At 39.9% G+C, this 23,675-nt stretch overlaps 1 protein-coding gene across 2 annotated transcripts in view; it reads right to left on the reverse strand.

Moving 5' to 3' along the window:
- Positions 1–23,675, reverse strand: part of EYA2 (EYA transcriptional coactivator and phosphatase 2) — a gene marked incomplete at its 3' end in the record, with an annotated part of 103,558 nt that overhangs the window by 16,460 nt on the left and 63,423 nt on the right. For both annotated transcript variants that reach the window (XM_082007294.1, XM_082007293.1), the window contains 4 exons: positions 17,716–17,783; positions 15,597–15,774; positions 13,857–13,984; positions 13,268–13,351 (listed from right to left, as the gene is read on the reverse strand). In XM_082007294.1, the coding sequence (XP_081863420.1) occupies positions 13,268–13,351; positions 13,857–13,984; positions 15,597–15,774; positions 17,716–17,783 (458 nt within the window). The remainder of the gene's footprint in view (positions 1–13,267; positions 13,352–13,856; positions 13,985–15,596; positions 15,775–17,715; positions 17,784–23,675) is intronic.

A 23,675-nucleotide genomic window follows, 5' to 3' on the forward strand; every position in this document is an offset into this window, starting at 1 on the left:
GCAAAGCATGTGATACAGTGTCTACTGTCCTCGGCAGCACATGTACACCTGGGCAGGAGATGCAAGAGCAGCTACACTACTGCAAAGCTCTTCCATCCCCATTGAAGCTGCCTACTTATTTAACAGCATCAGCAGAGTTAAAACAATCCCATTCTACCATGCAAACCCAATTATAGCATGATAAAACACTTGTCCAAGAATGACTATTCCTGCTCAGGACAGAGCATGCTCTGCAGTGGCAGAGTATGCCTGCAGAGCTAACTGTAGTCATAATAGCAGTTACAACTAAATAACTACTAAGGACAAAACAAGACAAAACACAGCACATTAAAATGCTGGATGGGTTCATGTGTCATTCCAGCTAGTGTTAGACATGCACCCAATGCTCCTGTCTGCAGGGCTGGCTCACTGTGACAGTTTGCTGATTCTGCTGTTGTCTTGTACCAGCAGCCCGCTGCCTAGCCGGGTGTGGGTCTAACTCGGCCCTTCCCTGAGATGGTCCCAAACTGCTTCCTGAAAGGGAAGGACATCATGCAGAAGCTCTGGCTGCCTGCAGCATTTTTAAACCACGCTTTTTTAATAATCACGAGAATGTGAAAACGCACATGACAGCATCTCTAAAACGGCTTCTACACGTTCTTAAGTACATCTGAACTTTCTCACATCTAGATCCTGCTTGTACCAACATCAGTGGCAAAACCTTAAGTAAATTACCCTGGAGAAGGACTACACTACCTGCAGCTCCACTTCAGTGCATTTAGTTCATTTGTTTTAGAATATTAATGGTTTTCCCTGCCCCTTGCTACCCAGCTGAGACACCACAACTGCCTGTGAGAGGGCTGTCACTTCATTTCCCCATCAAGTCACCAAGTGCAAGCTTAAATCAGCCCAACCTGATGGGGCTGACTCTGCTTGGCCAGAGAAGCCACCCACGGACAATCCTGTGTGGCAGAAGTGACTGACACATTCGGCTGAGCCATTTCGCTCTGGCTTGGAGGACTACGTTAACAGCTGACTGCACGTGCACAGCAGACCCACTCGGTCCTCCAAGCTGCCCCTTGGATGGGGGATGGCAGCCATAGGGCTCCTACAGCTCTTGGCTTACTGCTTCAAAGCTGCCCAGTGGGCACTGGATACAGCCTCTGCAGATCTGTTACTCTGAAACACAACCAAGTGACCTGCTGTACCCAGCCTGGTGCATTGCAATACTAAATGAATCTCAGTCGCTTTTTCATGTCTCTCGTGCATAAAGTCAACCATCCCTCCAAACAACTGACCTTGTTCCTAAACCCACAGCAAAAGCATAGAAACGCACTGATGCAAACAAGGTGGCCAGCACAACATTTTCTTATTCATTAAATACATCAAACACACAAGCAAAAATAATCTCCTGTTAATTTGCCTGTTCCAACCAAACAACAACAGACAACTGGAAAAAAAAATCCAGCATTCCCACAACAGGCTTTTTTTTTTTTTTTTGGTAATTCATCTTCATTAGGAGAGGGATCTCTCATCTTTATGTTTATGTGGGTGGTTTTCCTCCACTAAGTTACAAGCCATGCTAAACCAGGGCAGATTTATATGTAGTCTTTGCTCTAATTTTCTGCAGATTTCTGTAGAGACATGTTATTGTATGACAGGACAGTAATGAATTAGTTGAGGAGCTCTAACAGAGAGCACAATGTTTGGAGGATGAGTACATTTCAATCAACCTTTGCGGCAGATGCTGTTGACATGGATGGTGTATTACACACTAACCTAATTATTACGCATTCTTGGTGTAGTTCTCTTTAATTAGAGCAGAATGGCTGTGGTTTCAGCTGTGTGTGTGACTCACAAGCATTGTGCCCATCTAAAGAAAAACTCTGTCACTCATGTTTAAACATGCTTGTTGCTGTCCCAGAAAGAAGGGCACTTTCTCCTCTGGGCAAAAAGTAAACTTCAACAGACTTGCCTTGAACATGTCGCTGATTTTAAACCCCAAACCTGCTCCCCTGATGAGGTACAGGGACACAGGCATCATCAGGACATCTGACTGTGGCCCCATACAAACAGCACTGAATCAAATTTTACTGCCCAGGTCTAGTAACATGGGGGCATTGTTTTGAGAAAATAAATATGCTGCTAGGAAGAAATTATTTTGTAAAATAGTTTTTAATGAAGCAATTTATTTTTATACATTTCAAGGATCATTAGCCTTTAAAACTCTTTCAGGAAATCTCATTGGTTGGTATCTGTCATTTAGCCTCTAAGTTTTGTCTTTAGCTTTATCAAGTATTAATCACTAGTAGGGAGTAGGAAACAAGTCCACAGTGTATGAAGTTACCTTCTCTTAAACTAAACAATATGGAAATTAAACTGTATATGAGAAGGAAAAAAATCTTTCTCTTGAGATAAGAATATGATGGAATGAAAATAAAACAGAAAAATGCACTTTACCACCCAGAGGGGAAGTCATTTAGGGAAATGATTTGGCATCACTGCTTTCACAGTATGGACATTTCCTCTATAGCAAGGCATGCTTCCAAGTCTTAAAGAGGCTGATAAAGTTAAAAGGCAAATCAGCTCTCCCAGTATGATATAGGTGTCTAGAGGCACTAGGCCAAGGTTCCACTGGCAGTTATTTATTTGCATCTAGAAGCATTAGTCCCCGACTTGAATCCCACTGTGCTAGAGGTTGTACCCACACAGAGAGGAAAGGCACAGCCACTACAGCTTTCAATTCAGGTATGAATAAACAGGAGAATCAGACTGATGGGAAAGAGCGAAAGTGAGATAGGTGCATCAATCAACGTGTTGTCCAAATTCTCTGTAGAGTGTGTAAATAATCTGAAAGAGAATTATGGAATTTATCTGAAGATGTTAGTGGAGAGCTCTTCCTAAGCATAGAAACCCTATACTACTAAAGGATACCTCTATGCTGCAGGGTATGCCCTGGTGGACTGCTAATGCTTATGTTAGAGTAGTGTGACTTTAGCAGAGCAATGTAAAGTTGCATGCTTACCAATGATCCCTGCTAACATGTCCTTCCACAGCAAAAGTGCACCCTGGAGCCCTGGGAACAAGCTTCCTAGGTAACAGATCCAGCGATGTTTTCTGATGCATATGAAGCCCAAGGAAGAATGGACCACAGACAGTTTGCAATCAAATCTCCTCCAGGAACCACTTGTTACAGTGAAAACAGATTAATGTAAACTCAACCCTGAGTGCTTGTTTAGTAATTTGAGAAGAGCAAGGTCCTACCCCTCTGCTAATCTACGAGTCATGCTTTCACAAACAAGGACAATGAGAGGTAGGGATAGAAAAAGGGCAATAAGCTCCTTTTGTAAATAAAACCTCCAGGAGCACAGCATATCCCTATATGCCTCACCTCTGCCATGCACCACTGTTGGCGCTTCCTTCAGGGTTGTAATTAAACAGCCCGGCAAATTACTTTTGGTGTTTCCCTCTGGTGCTCAGACACGACAGACCAGGCACTCCTGAGCCTCCAACACACAGCTTTAACAGGTTTCTTCACATCGGTTGGGGGAAATAAGCACCAGGGGAGTAGTGGTCATTTTGAAGTATTCATTCTCGAAGAGATTGATATTCTCCCTCCTCAATACACCTTTCACTCCCACTTTTAATGAACCATAGTAGTAGTTTCACAGCTGCCCATTTCTGCTCAGTGCACATACTGAAGGAACTGAAAGGTAAAAAGCCTCCATTTCCTACTACTCCTTCATAAACACTTAAAGGATCAAAATATACAAAGAGTAAGATAAGCCCTTTTTTAACATTTTGGATGAAAAATGTTTGCCCTAAAGAGCATCCTTGGACATGTGTCTCTGCTGTTTCTGTCACAGCTGTGACTTTCAGCCATAGGATCTTTGAGTTGGAAGGGACCTTTAAAGGTCATCTAGTCAAACCTCCCTGCAGTGAGCAGCGACATCTTCAATGGCCACACCTTGTGAGCAAGGTAATTTCCACTACAAGTGAGGCATTGCCAACTTATTTTGGGGTAATTTTGCTGCCTGTTCGGCAGATAGTCCTACTAGAGGAAAACAAGGGCAACAGAAGCCCGTGAAACATGCTGCAGAGGAAGACAAAAGTGTCCATTCATCAAGGGGAATGTTTTCTTTCATATCTCAATGGCATGAGTCGACACATTTGCTCTGAATATTGCTTTTATGTTGTCTAGATGCATGCACTGTTCCTAATCCTTGATCTAGTTCTGCACATTTGAAGTGAACGGCATTTTAAAATTACAATTTGAGTTCAATTATGTCCTCCAAGCTAATAACGCCTTGCTTAAAATTAATTTCTGTTGCTGTTTTCATTTTGTCCCTTCATTTTGAGTAATAGGATGACAGAAGATGCATAAAAGGAGCTTGTTGAACAGCCTTCACTCTGTCTGTGCTTAAAGATGATTTCCATAAAAACTGGAGATGAGCAAAGAACAAATACTTCCCTATTACAGCACTGGGTTAAAGTGGAAAGTTAGGTCTGCTCACTCCATGTGAAACTCCAACGAGCCTGTCTTTAACAAAGCAAAGGGAATGCAGAATCTGTAGGCATACCCAAATTAGCTGTAAGCTACCAAATGTGGGTACAAATAGTTGTAAGTGTGTTGCAGCATGCACTATGTAGGTCCCTAGAGCCTTTTTCAGGAGCTAACCGACACAGAAGCCTACACTGCCGAATCTTCACTACTAAAGCCACTGGCATTACCTACACAAAAGCCCATGCACATCGCAGCCACACTTCAAATGGCACCATCAGCATCCTCCCAAATGGCTCTGTACTAAAGCCTTCTTACCACTGCTCTCCTAAAACACTGAGATTGATTTTTTCATAAAATGCTTATACTTGTCCTAGAGTATGCATTAAAAAGACATGTATTTGTTAGCACCTGCAGCTACTACCAATCCAGTTGGCTGCATGTCCACAGCCAGCTCTCCCCTCTTGTACACTGTAATTTTGAAGAGAGAAGCAGACTTAATCTCTGGCAATCTCTCAAGTGCAAGTCACTCTCGCCTCCGATCCTGGCTCCAAAACCCATTCCAAGCCTCTGCCTTGCAGGTACCCTGTTCAAACTTGCAGGCCATTAGCAAAGGGGCAAAGCTGGCTCCTTTGAGACAAAAGGTAACAAATCAGCTTGTTGTCTGACTCTGCTTCTATTTAGCAATGTGCCAATTAACCTGACATTCAAAATGTTAGGACAAAGTAATTCTGAGCGTGGATCTCGGATTCAGACCTCTCCCCCAGCCCCCACTTAAAAAAAAATAAAGCCCTAGTATTTAAAACTAATCAGTCTCTTTAAATCCTTGCCAAATACCTGTTTATGCCGTGAGCAAATAATTACTTTTCTACAAGGAAGAAAGTATTAATTAAGAGTATTCATCAGACTCCTATTCTATAGGGTTTATCTGCCACAGGTGTCAGCCAGAGGTGAGAGATGGATTAGTATACAATCAAGGGCTTTCTAAGTTAAATCTCCACCTTGTGGTTAGCTGTTAATAATGAAGTTGTCACCAAAAGAAAGAATTTAATAGTTTTAATTGGGTTTAATTACTTGGAAACTCCTGGGAAATGGACCAGTTTGATTGTAGTATAATAATAATAATAATAACAACAACAACAACAAGAAAGATAAAAATGCCTGGGTCCCTTGTTTGAACAAAATGAGTCTGTGAGAATAATCATTCTTTGGTTGTAACATTTTATACCTTGATCAGAATTCGAGACATGAACAAGGCTGTCCTATAATAATGGGAAATTCACCATGTCCATCAGTTCTAGTTCAAGTAAGTCCATGTCTTTTTGAGAAAGAGAACACATTTAGCTCTTTTACTACACTTAAGTAGCTTAGCTTGCAATTTTATCTTTTTAATAGATACAGGCTACAGCTAGACCTAGCTTCTCAGAGCATTTCAAGTGAGAGAGTGGATATTTGTGAGAAAAGTTGTTTTAAGTAACCTAAGTAGCTCAGGAGCTGAAACCCACTTTCAGAAGTGACTTCAGTGACTTCACTTCAGACTTTCTAGAAAAGGATTGTCCTTTTTCAAATAGCATCATCCAGTTTTCTCATTTTCAGGCTCTAAACTTTTTTCCTCCAAAAATGAAGACATATTGTTTTACCTAAACATTGATATATCCAGGTTTATTAGACAATCTACTGAATTTAAATGAATAAAGTTTAAAAAATAAAAAATTAAATGTGATAATATGAAAATATAACATAATATAAAAATAATATTTTAAAATAAGTTTAAAAAATAAATGTGAAGTCATTACAGTGTGACCTTGTGAAAAGTCCATGCTAGACAGAAAGGAAATATAATTTAATCCCTCTTCTCCAGGTACCTTTTTATATTCACCCTTGCTGTGACTTGAGAGGTGCTTCCAAAGTATTGCTTATTATTTACTGAATAATACTGGCACGTATCTGTTCAGAAATGGTTGGGGACTACACCTTGGAAATTATTCCAATAAGCAAATGGGCATGTCAGTCACTAAATCCTCACACTCAAGACTACACGGAGGTTGAAAAGATTCTTCGCTCTCACTAAATGAACTATGCTTAGGGGCAAGCAGTACTGACTACACTAATTTATCCAGGGTCTGAACCCATGAGTTCTGAAATATATTCCAGTCCTGTGGGAATACTGTACTTAAATACAGGTTAAAAGCTGGGCCATAATGCTTGAGAACAAATGGAAATTATTTTTATTAATACAAAAGGTTCATGACCAAAAATCTACAAATAATTCTTTTTACTATACAGGGCATAAATGTCAAATGTATTGGGATATGTAATATGGGTAATGTATTGGTCAAATGAGGGAGTGGAACTTAAACCAAATAGGTCCTCATTCCCTTCCCTTCCTCACAGGAAAATCACTGCATTTCTATATGTAATCCCTTGATAGCTCTGTCAAAAATACAAAACTCCTGGAAAACTTGGTGGAAATACACCACAGCGTGTAATCCTCAGCACAACTGCATATTTTGCACATGCAACTTCCTAACAAAAGTTATGTCCCTATGTTTTTTTAAAACTATTTTTCCCTTCAAAAAATCAGGTCACGATTCAATGACACTGGAAAGCAGGTTCCCTTTGCTCATGCTTGTTTGACAATCCAGCGTTGTTTCTGATATATATTTTATGTCAAAAATAATCCTTTAATACTTCCAAATGCCAGATCTTCACTTTGCTTAGAAAACCCTCTGCTCACCTAAGCTCTAGTACAAAAGGTTACATCTACATGAGCTCAGAGCATCTCCCGTGCCCACCATCTAAGCTGCTGTGGATCTGGTATTGCTGTTTCTGCTGCAGCTTCTCATCAACCAGTACAGATGATAAACACAGATGTTTGCTCCTGAAATACACATTTGAAATAATCAAATGGCTGGAATTATTTACTCCCTTCTCTCCAATAGTGAACTAATAATTGATATAGCAGCATGTCTAAAGTAACAGACTTTTTTATTACCTGCAGTGATTGAATGCTTTTTTAATTTAACTTAAAAAGGCATTAAATACAAGGTTTAGTCTCCAGTGGGTAAAAAAAAAATCTCCAACTTCCTCAGAAAATCCTTTCCAAATTGTATTCATCTTGACTTAATCCATGATCTACTGAGTGAATTAGGCTCTATTTGTTTTGAAAATCTATTTTATGGAGTTCCAAGGACTGTGTTTTCCTTAGGAAGGACTTATTCTGCCTTTCTGACCAGGATGCCTGCTAGCAGCCCTCAGCATAGGCCTCTGCAGGTTTTTAATGTCCCAAGGTGCCCCACACATATGACTAACAAAATGTAAATAAACACAGCTGAGCCAGTAAGAAATTGGAAGGTTTTCTCATTAAAGAAATAAAATAAACAGATGTCCTTAAGCACTTCGGCTCATGTTTGTCAAAGGAATGGAAAACTCTCAGATGTTTGAACAGCAGTAGTGATATAAGGCCACATCTCAAGCAAGAGAAGAAGAAAAAAAGCGACACCATGGCACTTAGAATTAACTAATAGTTCTCAAGGGAGGGCGCTTTTGATTTGAACCTTAGCAACTTCTACAAATAGTTTTTAACAGCTGAGCAATAAAATGGGGTTTTATTCCTTCTCAGTTTGTAAAGTAGTAAAGGACAGATTCGGCCATTAGGAGCATGAATCACCATCGTATTTGATTAAATCCCTGTGGCGTTTCAATCAGGTCCTGGTTTTAGGGTCTTGTGAGAGAACAAAGCAGGGAAAAGCACAAGCTACTTGAAGCATTCAATGAAAGCAGAGAAGAAAAAGCAAAAAACAAAAGCAACCCTAGGATTTTACAAGGATCTCAAGTAGAGTCAAGCAGGAACTTTCCAATGACTTTTTTAAATTGGAAATTATAATTCACTTAAAGGAAAACTTTCTGTAAGAATATATAACTGCCAGTGAAACTTTTGAAGAATAAGGTTTCTTAGATCCACAGTATCATTTCTGGTGAGAACAAGACAGTCCAGTTCACAGACAGCCACTATACAGCAGCTATGACACTTGCTTGAAATGCTAGAAAATCATGTTTAGCTCCTGTCCTCAACTGGGCCAAGCATCAGCTTTAGCTACTCTGTCCAAAAGGTCTTGAGGACCTGCTATCTTTGCAGGACCCTCTCCTAGTCCTTCATATACCTGTACCACACTGCAAGTCTTTCATCAGAAAGGCAGAGCCCATGTTTTCACAGGCTGGAAACTTGAGTGCATGACCTATCTTTATCTCACTGACACTTACCTGCTTACAACTTGGAAAAATCTAATGTTGCCATGTCCGAAATGCAAAAGCAATTAAAAATACGGCTATCATAGAAAAATAGCTTCTACATCAATCAAGCAACTATGAGGCAAACTGCAAGTCCCCACTGAAAGCAGCCAGAGTGGCCATTCCAAGCAAAGTGACCACTCCAAGCAAAGTGACCACATAGTCCAAGCTCACAGGGATACAGTGTAATACAAGCAATCTAAACACCTTTCAGTTAAAGGTTAACTGAAATCTAGAACTTTGCATGACTCTGATTTAAAACTGAGGCACAAATTGCTTTGTTATTTTTTGCAGTACATTTTTCTTAATTCAAGCCAATTCAGGATGCACGACAACCTCAGAAATTGCTACGGATCTTACAGGGAATTTTATAAATTGTTAACGTTCAGCTATCAGCGGACATTGTTAAAGTACTGATAAAGATCCAACACAATTCAAGAATTTAGACTGTCCTAGGTATTCAGTTTTTTAAGTCAGTGCCAAAATTAAATCTTTTCCATTTGGTTCCAGGATTTCAGAGTAAATTTCACGTAAAAATGAATTTTAACTCCAGATTCTACTCTACTCACAGTTCATTTTGACACTAAAATCTCAAGGAGTGTATCAACACAGGACAAGAATACATTCTGGGAACAATACAAAATACACAGAAAAGGTATTGCCATCACACATACCCCTCAGCTAGGGAAAACAACACAGTGCCCCCTTTTTTCTTGATACTAGTCCTTTGAAAAGTGTGAGAATGAATCTGCAAATAATACTTAAATTTTTGGGACAGAAAGAGATGCAGAAATTTTTCTTAATGCTTTGACAACACAGATAAGGAACAAGCTTGGAAATACTCACGGAAAGGGGAATAGAGTCATGATTTTTTTGGCACGGGACTGCATGCAATCTTTTTTTTATTGTGTCTGAGTTAATACCACCAAAAGAGTCTTTACGTATTGCACGTAGCTGCTTCAAACAAACGGCCAAAGCCCCTTGACTTTTACCCAACTCATGTGAACCCCCAGCAGTACTGTTACAGACTTTTGACACATTTTTCGCTGTATGTTTAGTCAGTAGTTTGGCGGGCAGATCTTTGCAGACATAGTAAAGACTGCAGCCATCTTCCTGTTGAATGGGAGCTCTATTATACATGCCTGAAGGGATTAAAAGGGCTGGGTGGACAGTACATTAAGCTATAATGATGGTCTACATCTGTGGTCTCTAGGCACATGGTAAATATTCTGCACCTATACAGCGATCAGAAGCCTGCAGAACAGGTTTCTAAACGCTCCTGAACATAATATCCAGGGTTAACTAGCTATGGAACTTTTTTATTTTTGCCTTTTCTTTGTCAGAGGGCCTCCTGCTGAGAAACGAAAGGGTGGAGAGATTTCCTTGGGTTTGACAGCTTTGCTGACCTGATCACTTAGACTGTGACTCAGTATGTTTGTGCAGGTACGTATCCACTCAGCTGTGGGCAAGAAAGCAAAAGGAAATGTGAATTTGCAGGCCACTCTGACTGCCACTATAAAGGTTATACTGCAGTGACCGCATGGTAAAGACATTAAGACCAAATGTCTGATGAGTGTGTAATCCATGGGATAGAGCTAAGAGTGTGGGCAGAGGGGACAAAAAAGGAGCAACCTAGGCTGGTCCATTAATTCATGCTTCAACCTTGAGTGAATTTTGTGTTTTAACTTCTATTAATGCTGTGAGAAAATTATTTTCTAAACACCTAGGATGAACTGTCCATGCTCTGAGGAGCCCCTATCTATGGCAAGGACTATAGAGGTTTCCCTCAGAAACCAAAGAAAGAGAATTTTCACATGAAATCAGGACAGAAAACATGGAAGCATTCATGATTATGACTACAATTGATAATCCTTTTTGTGAATTCTTCCTCCTCTCTATTTTTTTTCTTTTCTTTTCTTTTTTTTTTCCCCCCATCCAAAATCAGAGTTTTTTGGACAGCTCCCTGATGCTCCCATCACCCAGGAAGGGAAAACATGCAGAACCATTTGAGATTTTGTAGCTAAGGAACACAGGTGTTTAGACCCAAATCTCTGAAGCTATGGATGATGTTCCTCCTCCCCTCTTCCCAGAAAAATCACCCCAGAAAGAGGTGTTATTCTTCAGCTTGATCAGCTTTATAGAGTAATTCTTTGAGTGGCTGCATAGCAGCTCTACGAATGCAACAGACAGAATGATACTGGGACATTAATGTAGGTCAGGGGAATGGTGAAGATATATAAACTGACACTTTTTCTGGAGGAAGACATACAGAACTAAGACCTCCATGTGTGAGATTTAATTCAAAGCATGTGCACATCTAATTACAGGCACATGGATCTTTTATGATCAGTTATGGACAAAAATAAGAATTTTAGGTCTTTATAATTAATTTACTTGGAGATTAACACTTCCTCCATTATTCAAGTAAGAGATTCTGAAATTCTATTAACCTCTGGTGCACTGCTTCACTCGTACTTGATAGTTCAGCTCACTTAAACATTTTTGAATTGTGTTCCTATTTAACAGCTCCCAGGACAGCCTGTCTGAGTGTGCTGTATTCTTCTCTTGGTTTAAGGTCTATTTCAAAGCCCACCAAAGCCTCTGGTTTTCTTTGGATCAAGCCGTTAGCCTGTAATACTTTTATAACACAACCATTTCCCGTATAGGAAGGCCCTGAGGAATTTAATACTGATGAAACAAGTGAAGAATTACAAAAAAATCCTTCTAGAGAAGTTTCCCAAAGAACCTGTTGTAACTTAATAGAAAAGGTGATTCATTCATTAAAAAAAAAAAAAAAAAAAAATTCCTGTTTGAATCATTCTTTACATTTGTATAAAGGAGACAGCCAACAGAAGTTTGTCATTTTGTACCTTTAAAGACCTTCCAAAGCAGACAATACCCTGAGTTTCCATTTTCCTGTTTTCCTCTCTCCCTAGTCCCTTCTGTAGGCTGCTGCTCATGAGTGCCTGGTCTTGGCCTCACTCGGCTCTCACAGCCAATGGGAACAGCTTGGCCACCAGTGAGTGCTTTTCATAAACCCTTTCTGGCTCCACTCCCCGACCCCACTTCACTCCCACACGAGCTGCTGTAGAGATGGCAGCTTCTGCCTTTTAAGGCAGCCCATCAGCAGGAGCTCACAGGTGGCAGGGCTTTTCACCTCCACGGGTCCATCGCACCCCTCAGTCCATCCCCATCTGTACCCATGCAGCAGATCCAAACAACACACCCTCTAAACTTGTGCAGGAGACAGCAGATGAAGGCATCTGCTTCAGAGGTTGTATTCTAGGACAAAGTCTGCCCATTAAGGGACTTCTCCATATACATGCTGCAGCCCCTACCCAATGCTAAGCATGACCACATAGCAGATCTAAGCAGAGTAAGTTTACGTTTCCTGATCCTGCCTAATTCCTTCTGTTTTTTGCAGGCAGTAGGTTTGAGCTTACACATGTATATCTCAGACTGCCTCGTTCATTATCTTCCCTGGGAAAAGTAACTGCTTCAATTACCTTGTACAACATGGGTCTGAATAAATCCCTGCTTGGAAACATGTGCTTGGTTTTCAGAGGGTGCTGTTAGAAGTGTTAGCAGCATTCCAAGCGCTGCAGTAGACTTCCACACCACAAACACCATTTTATATCCTTTACAACTGTGCACATCTAACAGCGAACAATAAATCTATCCTACTAATTACACATTCAGCTTGTTATAACAATCGTAAAACAACTACAGCTGGTAAAGCCATGAAATTATGTCAAATCATATTTCTGCTTTCTAGAGAGAAGCAGCGTTATTTTCCAGTCTCCTGATGAAGCTGACTGTTCAAAGCCATGTGTGGAAACAGCTGCCAACTAGGTCATCCACCTTTAATTAGGTAATGATATTGTCTTTTTTCCTACCCATTTAAAAGTGTTCGACATTCTGTAATTCAAAGTGACTTAAGTGTTTATGATAAAAAGCTGCCTTAGGAAGAAATTGAAGCACATGGTACTAAATCCAAGAGCCAGTATTTTCTCCATAGCAGCCAAGTTCAGTCTGTTCAGCCACAGAGAGTTACCTAAAAAAATGGAATTGCCTGCATTTCAAAGGGGGCATCTAACGTATGGATAGTTAAAAGGTATGGTTCCTAAAACCCCTTAAAAAACCACAGCACTGGTCTAACAAAACATGTGTTACCTCATTCAGGCTAGAGTTAATGCTGTCTGGCTGCTTGATAGGCTCTTTCTTGCAGAAGACAGACATTGAAAGAACATTCCAATGTCCTATCTAGCAGCAGCTGAACAATACTAGCTTTTGAAAAACAAAGGGCTACTTGAAACATGAAAGGGAGGTAAATTAAATTTTCACATGTTAGAAGGAAATACCACAGGACATATTTATACAAATGTGTCTGAATAAAATCAGCAGCATCTGTTTGAAAAGCTGTCTCATTAGCTGCCCCCACAGTTCCCGATGCAATTTGGCTGGACAAGTAGTAATGTTAAAAAAATTAAATTTTACCTTCCCATATCTGGATGCAAAGGTTCCCGTGAGTAAGGAGTGAAAAATAATTATCGTCTCATCCAAATCCCACACAAACACACGCTGTGATGACAGATGGGGTGGAAAAAAGAAATACAGTTACATATTAAGCAATTGCAAAAATTTGTTCAGTGAGGAAACATGTCCTGTTGGACTAGAGCTTTTTAAGATCTCAGACCCATTTGGAGCACTGACTGTAGACGCTTTGTGAAAGCAGGCAAAATGAAACATCAGGAATTTTGTAACTATTTGCGTGCTGGTCATCCTGAGAGTCCGCTGTCTTAACAGCCACAGAAATCCTCTGTTGCATGTCAAGTCAGGGGAACAAAGCAGTAGACTTACAAAAAAGCCCAAAGGAAAAAAAAATCTGCACATGAAGAATAGTTTGAGATGCTGATAATATAGAAATTGAGCAGTTATTTTGACTACCCATGTCTGTAGGCTCCAGTTACATTACTGATCTCATTCTGGCTCTTACATCACAAGTCTGATAGTGGGATTTGCTAATAGATGCAACTGTTTATCTTTGCTGTATAAATCCTAAGGGAATATAAATTAAAGTTATTACCTCAATCTCACTGTCAGCAGTAGGGGAAGGATCGTTGCTTCTTTTTGACCGGGCTCGTATCTTGCCATCTGACCCTCTGTGATGTCTGTCTGTTTCTGTATCTTTTGCTGGTGTTGTTGAATATTCCCCTATTATGAAAAAAGAAATTCCACTGTAAACTTAAATTTTGCACTGTATCATTACAATTAAAGCATGAAACCTTTCAACAGAAAACACCATCAGAAAATCTTACTCTCTTCATGTCAATAACAGTTCTCTAACTAGTTAGAGAACTAACTTTTTAACTCCTAAGATTTGTTACAATTTCAAAAATCACCAAGACTCTATATATAACATTTAAAAAAATGTATGTGTCACTTCAAACCTCTTATCACATTTTTCATTTAAAAAACCCACAGCTTTTTGAATTTTACTCCCCCCTGCTTTTCAAGAGAGAAATTAGAAAAGCAATGGAAAAGGAAACCAAGACTAATTCAACTTCTGAATTTTTTTTTTTTATTTTGATGAATGTTCGTGATTAAAAATATACTTTCAAGACCCACTTTTATTTAGAAATACAGAACTAGCCTGTTTAGCCATATTCCACTTCACAGAGGGTAGTATTTTAAAAATAAATGAGAAGAGACAGTCAAAGGTGAATTTCCTGTATAAAGTATCTGTTTTGATTGGCTTGAGTTTCATAAACCTGTCCAGATTTCACTTACCTTACATTACAAATCCTTTTCAAACATATTTTTCTTTTCACCTTGCTAAGTTGTGGCCTCTCCAGCTTCCTAGAATAACCATATTCTTCTTCAGAGATGCTTGAATTGTGCCTAACAAGCCTTTTTGACATCACCCCTTCTCAAAGCGGCTGAGATAAGATCTAAGGAACAGAAAATCCTCCAACTGCTTTTAGAGCAATCTGTGATCACTTATTTTTAAAAACCAATATTAGTTTATTTTTCTTTCAGAGCAACCACAGATGTTCAGATTTGTTTCATAAGTCAGCAAACCTACAACGGGCGTATACTGTGATCATCCACAAATTATGTGGCGTTTTACATAAATGTTATTGCATGCCAACGAAAACTTTAGTAGGGAAGTGATATCTGAAGATTGTACTTGAACAGTACATTCGAGCATCATAATCCGTCAGTAATTCCATAACACATTTAAGCTTTGAGACTTCAAAAATTAAGCATTCATAGAGAGGCCACAAATTTCGAAGCCTTTTTGCATGCAATTAATCTTGAACGTTTGACTTAGACAAACAGTTTTTGATGATATTTTTAGAGAGGGACTTTCTCTTGATGTACTTATTTATGAATGCATATATTACATGTTGTAAGAAGTGAATAGAAACCTTTACAGAGATGCGGGCTAAAAAGTCATCAGTCAGTCATGAAACTCTGGAGCTTTTTCAGAGCATGGTTGGTTGTTTTGAACTCACTGCTACCCATATTGGCCCTCAGTACTGATGTGGGTTTCGCATGTAACTGTTTTATCTTTCTGTATTACCTTTAGAGGAGATCAAACCTTGCATACTCATGAAAACAACATAGGATGGTTTTAGAGAGCTTGAATGTTCTAATCTCTTCCCAAACCCCTGCGTTGCACCATGTAAGCCGTTAAGCGCTAGGAAATCCGATTTACCTGTGTAAATATATGTATTTAAAAAAATTCCAAGAACAAGGTTATAGTGTTCACATCTACAGGTGGCTAAGACTGCCAAACCAAAAACAGAAAAGATGCACCTACCAGACAGCGATTCTGTGCTCTGACTGGTGATATTGTGAGAAGACTCCTGCAGAGAGTAAGTGGAGGTTGGGATGGCTGAGGGGCTGACGCTGTTTGCAGACACATATGGAGAGTTGTAGGAGGAGCTGTAATACTGTGAGTACTGGCTTTGAGGAAAGCTTGGATACGATGAATATTCCTTTGAGGAAAAAAGAAACATCTAACTTCTATGTATCTGCTTTTGTCTTAGAAATGAGTAAGGCACCACAAAGGCACTGTTATCTACACATGAAGCAAGTCACGGCTCAGGAATATTTCACTGAAGAACCATGTTTCATTCACTTACAAAATTGTATTTCTGCTTCTCCCAAATATACTCCTATTTTATTAGGATCAACTAATCAACAAGAGGTCAGAAATCAGGTGAATTCTGCTTTTTCTATAGGATTTTAGTTATCAGCGCTGACACATTTTGTATTACAGAATTCAACAATTTTATATAGGAGTGAAGTAGGGCAGTTTTTTGAAAAGGGCCGTGATGGAACATATAGTCTCCGTAAACAACAAAATACTTGAGAAATTAGAAGAACAGAATGAATATTTGGGTGAGGGAAGGAGCAAAACAGGCTGCATTGTGCCATGATCAGCAACATTTTCTGATCAGCTGTCAGAACAGGGTACAAAAATGAACAACAAAAAAATAACAACTGTTTTGCAGAAATGTTCACAGTTGAGATTGTCCAACTATCTCAGCAAGAACTAAATGCCTGAGTGATCTTCCCTACAGAAAAATGAACTAAAAATAGAAGATGCAAGTGACCTTGGGGAGCTGAGGTATCATGAAACCCTCTGTCTTGATTTTAAGGCTCCATTATCTCATGCCATTATCTCCACATGTTCATTTTTTTCATGAGAAACAGGACACTGGAATAGATTAGAAAACTTCTCTCTGGACAACTGAAACATAAAGGGTTTAATTTGTTTCTTTTCATTTTAATTGCAACTCCTGCTCTTGTCCACCTATTTGCTTTGTAAGATAGAGAACTGTATTCATGTTCAGGGATTGTCTTTCAGCAAAAGATTTTTATTTCCTCAGAAATGCTAATTAGTGTCTGGTATTAAATAAAATTAAATAATAAATAGTCTTTGGAAAGACTAAAAGCACTCTCCTCCTTAACTGCTTACATTTGTGTCTCTGACACAGCTATTTCATTAACTTTCAGTCACAAGGGAGTTCTCAAGAACAAAGACTCAAGTTGTCATAATAAAAATTAAACTGAAAAAGAAGTAAGATAATTTCATTGTTTTCTCTTAAAAAATACCACAGAAAAATGAAAACAACAAAAATATTTTTTCCCCTTTTTAAGTAACCTCCATACTTCAATCAAATGCACTCCTATCAGCATTTACTGCTTTTATCTAAAACTGAAATAATAAAGAAATTGTCCACTGTTGTCATTAAAAATACGAGTCAACAATCACCTTCCAAACAAGGAATTGAAATTATGGGCCAACCAAAACACATTTCTGTGATCGTGTACCCATTTGTTTAGTCCAATCAAGAAGAGCCATTTGCTACTGAAAAACATCTGTCTTGTGTATATATGCATGCTGTTTATTTATACACACACATTTATCAAGGTATCTGAAGCATGAAGCCCATAGACAGGTGTATTCTCAAAGAAGGAAGCGCACAGACAGCTCAGATGGCTCAATATTCATCAGGGTCTGCCAATGCCTCTTTCAAATTGTTCATATTTATTACAAAGTGCCAAGACAGCAGATGACAAGATCCTAGAAGTGGAGCTCTCTGTAAAGGATGGAAAACATGTCTGAAAGTTGTAAGATGGCGGAGGAATGATGAAATTTTTGTCACTGCTACAGCAACACAGCAGAGACTGCAGGGGCATCCTCCTCCTGCAAGGACTGTGCTCTGTGTAAGCCTCTGTATTGATACACAGATGTTAAAATTAATCAACATACCTACAAGTCCAGCAAACAGGCACAGGATTAGACCAAAAACACATGGTAGTACCTTCCTTAAATATATGCATACATCATACGTAACACTCTGATCTACCAGTCTTCCAAGTATTTAAAGTAAGTGACAAGGTTGCCAATAATAAATGCTGAACCATACCTGATGCACAGCACTGAATCCTGCAGAATTTGTCAGACCATTGGCTCCCTGGTAAATCCCTGTTGTGCCTAAGGGAAAGAATACCACAGTCATAAAACACACCAGCAATTAAAGTAGCAGGATATATTAGCATAAATAACTTCCAACAGGAAGTAAAGTACCTGCTCATTAGAAAAAAGTGTATCACAAATCTTGACAAATACAGGCTGTAAAGATTTATGGCTATTACTGAGGTCTGCTTACTGAAAGACATTTTGAATGACAAAAGACGAAGTTTTTGTCATTACATTACATACACTAAAACAAACACTTACGGAGCTGGGAACAAAGTTAGAAAACAAGGATTCAACCTAAATTTAAAATTCAGTTACTTCTTTTTCCAAGAAATAATGGATATTTATCATCTCCTCCTGTAGGAAAACCCCTCAGATTACATATAGAACTACACACACTCTTTCATGCATAGGTATGTCCTGGAATCTGTCCTTATGGACCAGGTACCTGAGAATTTTCAGAAGACTCTGAAGATTTGTTCCCTGGTATTGATATCGCAAACATAAGAACAAGATTGCTGAGATTTCTGGAATAGCAGGGAGCAAAATCATTGCTTCATCCTGGGATATTAGGAAAAGAAAGGATGGACAGGAGAGTTTTACATGGTTCTATCCCAAACGAAGCAGCTGATGTCCAGCCAGGCCTCCTTAGCTGGAGGAAGCATTACTGCAAAAATTTTATGGGTGGAGAAGTAAAGGTTCAGAAAAGATCTACAGGGACAGTTCTCCTTTGCCTCCTACCAGGGAAGTAGTAGGAGAGCTGCAAGCTTCCCATCTCCTGGATACTGCACCGCTGGCAAGTTCTAGCCTTGATTTAACTCCAGTCTATGCTGTTTTCTATTTCAAAATTTTCCATTTCACATGGGTGGAGAACTTCCTCTTGAGTTTGTGCAGTTTGATGAGAATCTATACCAAAAGTGTTCTTCCAGTGTTTTGCAATAGTTCTTGCTCCAATGGCTGGCTGTTCACGTTCAGGAGACAAAAGCTGGACTATGCCATATTCAATCCCAATGGAAGGTGATGGGCTCCAAAGAGCACTTAGACCCCATACTTCCACAGTGAGAGAGGTATGATTTTGCTGCTGCACAGCCACAGTGGGTTCTTGCCTGGGCTTCATTTTGTCACCTCGATGTACCATCAGACCAAGCCCTAATCAGGCACTCAGCGTTTTTTTCTTATCTGGTTTCTTACCATGTGAATGACTTTGAGCAGTGCTGTTTTAACCATGGTGACTCTCTGCACGTCTTCATGAGGCAACCTTCCTCCAAAGATCCACTTGCTTGTTTTTATTTTAAGGCACCAGATTAGCTAGGGAATGGACAGCTGAACAAACTCCACTCTGCCAAGTGCAGATACAAAGCACACACAGTAAGAAATAAATCTCAAAGCCAGAAAGAAACAAGAGGGAGGACTCTGCCCTCCAGAACTAATTTGCTGCCACAGGTAGTCTTTAAAAAGAAAAGGATAGAGGGGGAAAAAAGAGGGTGCAGGTGACTGCCAGGTACCTGGAGGCCTGGATATCCCCAAGCCCCCTGCATATGCTGGCTGGGGAAGCTGAGCCAGTGCAGGTGGGCTCAGTGATGCCTCCTCTCGGCATTCCAGTATCCAATCCCTCCTCCTCCCCACAACCCATATGGAGAGACTGCCTAGAGCAGCATCCCAAAGATACCCATGCATTCAGCTATTGGCATTTCCCCACCTCCCACCCACACAGAAAAGGCTTTGCTTTTCTACAGAGTTTTTTGAAAAGTCAAGAGCATGCAGCAGGATGAATATGTTCCTGTGGTAACTAAACATTTCTCACCACTGTGAAGGGGAGTAATACAGCCCCAGCGCCTACAGGCAAAAACAACTTTCACAGAACACAAAACAGCTCTTGTACATCAGAGCTCAAAACAACACAGGGGGGAATTTTTGATCTTCCTAAACTGTCATTTAGAAACAATCCATCATCTTTTATTAAAGCTGTCAAGAGGGGGATGAGTTACCTCGAGGGACTCACACTTTATGTGTAAATTGTGATGAGAACATGTTTATTGCTGTGCTACCTGCACATGATACCATAGCTTCCTGGTTTCCAAACAGAATTATAAAACAGAGATGCACGCAACTGGAATGAATTTACTCTGAACTTTGCACCAGCTATGCAAAGCGTGTGTCTCCATGCACACACAGGGTGGGTATGTGAGCAGGGAGAAGAGTACACAAATGAAAGAGTGAGAGGATGGGGAATGACTCATGCTCCATAGCTTCCCATGGTACGTTGTGACTAGACCCTATATGGTTGATTTTCCACCGTGGTTTTATAGAACATATTTTTGCCATTTTAGCTGAGCTACCCCAGGTCCCAGTTCAAGTGCAGCCCTACAGGCTGCTGCAGTCTATCTCCCTCTAAGCAGATTTTCAAAAGGAAGGACTGTAGTGCAGAGACAGAAACTAAACTTCCTGATAATTTACCTCCATATTTAAATACTTGTGAAAGTGCTTGAGACTGGTATTTCCTATAGCCTGAAGTTCAACAGGCCTGGGAACAGATTTTGTCAGCTCAGGTTTTTCGCTTATTCTGGCCCCTGTCATTGTATCCTGATGAAACAGGACTATCATTTGAGCATAGTCTGTCTAAATTGAGATCAAACACAACTCTCTCTTTCTGCTCCTACAGCATCGCATTCATTGAATGTAACCTGCCCCCTCCCAGGTATACCTTGAGACCTGCTAAGCTCAGTGTCTCTTGGCAGCTCAGTACTGTTAGAGCAGAATAGTTACAGATAAGGATGCTTGAAACAACCAAACAACTAAAGCTAGTAAAGACTTGGAATTTCTTCCCAGCTGAACAAGGATGAAAGGCTGGGGGGGGGGCGGAAATCAATTATCTGTGTGGCAAAGAAAGTTCTTGAAGATTCAGGTTCAGAAATATTTAATTTCAGCATCAGTCTTTGTCTTAAGGACTAGAAATGTTTCATGGGGACTACTATAGCTCAGACCCTGTTCCACTTTACATGTTAGTCTGGAGAGACCACATTTTCATTGATGCACAATCAGTTCAAATGGAAGGAAAACAAAAAAGCACCATGGGCAATGAAGACAAGGATAAACCCTCTCCCTTCATGAGCAGAGAATGAGGCCTGCTAGTTACAGTTTCTGTGAGCAGCCTCATAGAATCCAGCAGTTTAGAACACATATCAGAACTGGCCCCAAATGTTTGCTTTTCCTCCTTAAGTTGTTAATAACAAACAAACATTTCCATAATAATATGAATTCTGTGACATGCAATTTCAGTTTTGCATCAGTAAATTTTAAACTCAAGAAACACTGGAGAATTATCAACAGACATTGCATTCTGGCATTATCAATTTAGCTCTATTCCCCATGTAAGCATTTTTTTCAAATGCCTTCCCAGGTAAAAGCACTTCTTGTAATATTCAGAGATAGACTGGAATGACATTTTCTAATGCTTATGTGGAATGGGACACACCTAGGAAGCCTCTTGGCAAGCAATGTACACGAATGCCTGGTCCCCTCTCATTTCTGAGTGGATACTGCCCATTTCCACAGGACTTTTGTTTTCACATATATTGGCTTTTTTTCCTGACCTCTGAAGACAGCACACTATCTCAAGCTGCAGCTGATTTTACATTTGCAGTAACATAGATGGAAACAAATCACTTCCTCACACATCTATCTTGGTAGCTCAGTGTCAGGTAATTGCATTCAAACTCCTACTTGCAAATCAGAAACAAGCCTAAGATCTCTCCCTTTGGATCTTCTCCATATGGAATACGGTTCACATCTGTGTTGAATCAAACCAGTTACTAAATGTCACAATGCCCTCATTCACAGGTAGCTTAAAGAACATTTAGCTGGTAATAAAACAATCTGGACTCTGGAGTAGAATAGCTCTTCAGATGTATAGTACTGTAAATGTTCCTGTAAAGTATGTATATCACAAACACACTTGCATGAAAAGACACCGCAAAAAAGGCGTGCAAACGCCGTGCATATTCAGTGCCATGACTTTTCCTTGATAAGTAGATGTGGCCCTTCTCTATATAAATGTCCAAGGGCAACATATATAGAGAAACTCTTTGTGAGCTGATTCATGGTATATTCCTGTTCTCATACAGATGGATTTCATTTGCTGTTTTCCCCTCATTCCCTTTTTAATTCAAGTATTTTAAAATATATGCTATGATGATAGCATATCAGGTCAATGATAATTTCAATGGTGTGTGATCTGGACTGTGCTCCTGTAAAAACTTCCATGCCAGCTTCTCCTTCCTCTCAGTTTCTCCCTTTGTGTCTTTCAGTCACTGCAATAACAGGTTGCACTTCTCTCCCTCCTTTCCAGGTAAGAGCAAGTAAAGAAAATAAGGGAATATTCAGTTATTTTCAGTATCTTCAGAACTAAGCTCTGGCATTGCTAAAAAATTTTTCTTTCAGCTTTAGAATACATAGTATGACATAAGAATATTGGTGTCTTAGGGAGTTGTGATTAAAGAGACAGGATGGGCCTGTGGTATAGTTCAGAAGAATACCACAGCAAGCCTTGAAAATCAGGTTTGTGTCCTTGCATTTCAGAGGTCAGAGGGGCCCCAACATCAGGGAAGTGTTCTCCAAGTCTCCTGTGATGCTCGAAAGAGAGTAAGCTGCTATATTTAGAACAGATGGTTTGCACCTCCAGTGTTCAATGAAATACTCAACAATCAGAGGAGGAGACAGCCAGGTTTAACACAGGTAGACAGCAGGGCATTTATCAAAGGTCTCTGGGTAGCCAGCAGCAGTTGTGAGTCCATGAACACTCCGAAGACGGAACACTGGACTGAGATGACGGTGTTCAGAGCATGGCTACCATGGGTACTTCTGAATATGCTTGAAATAGAACCACAAAGCTCAGATCCAAGCGCTTCCTCTAACTTGTAGATGAATTGCACAGCAGTTCCAGGGAGAGTTCTCACAAAGGATTATTTGATCATTTAGCACGAATAAAATAAATGCCTACAAGGTTCAGCCGAATTGCACGGTATTTTACAAGCTTGCATATAATGGCTTGTGTATTCTTACATCAGCAAGCTGTTTTCCTGCAGGAAACAATGTTGACTGTGAGGGATGCAAGGAAAGGCCTTAGTCTAACTCCCAGCAGAGTGTGCATTACTCTATGCTATGAAGAACATCTGGCTGAAGACTTGCATGGTCATTCAGGAGGGTTCTTTGCAGTGCTTTAGCTCTCCAACAAGCTAATGTTTCCTGCAGTAAATATTGCCTTCTCCAAGCTGCTACTTTTTTAGTGAGAGGTTAAGCACTCATCAAAATTACCTCCCACCAGCTATACTCCAGTGCCTTGTAAGGTTCCAAAACCTACAACATCTGCCTGTATTTACCGGGCAAGAAAACTCATAAAATGTTGCACGGCTGTCAGCTGTGGAGGTATTTCAAGACTATCTGACCTGTTAAAGGAGAAGAAAAACCTCAACCCATATGTACTTTGCAGCATATTGCTCAACTGTTTGCCATTAGGCATAATGAACCCTTGCCCAAAAACAGTCTTGTATTTCTGTCTGGAAGGGCTCAGACAGTACAGGGAAGAGCACACTATATTAACCTAGATGAAAAGCACGATTCTACAATGTTACAGCGCTTGACATCAGCAGTGTCTACTAAAGGAGATTGCTCCCAGAAGCATATGAACACCTCCAGCAGATAATACTCTCAGATATGCAACCCATTTAAAATATATCCATTTGTCTCCCACTACAATCCCATTCAGTCCTGCTAGCCTGACCAGGTGTTTGAGGGCACTTTCAATGGTGATATAAAACACATGTCATGGTACAGTTTTTGAGTCAAAGCTCTTCCCTTGCTGCCTGCTTCTGGGAGTATTCAACCCACAGAGCCTCAAAGAGCTTTAGT

This window comes from Phaethon aethereus (assembly GCF_964289735.1).
Source record: "Phaethon aethereus genome assembly, chromosome: 16".
Classification (NCBI taxonomy): domain Eukaryota; kingdom Metazoa; phylum Chordata; class Aves; order Phaethontiformes; family Phaethontidae; genus Phaethon; species Phaethon aethereus.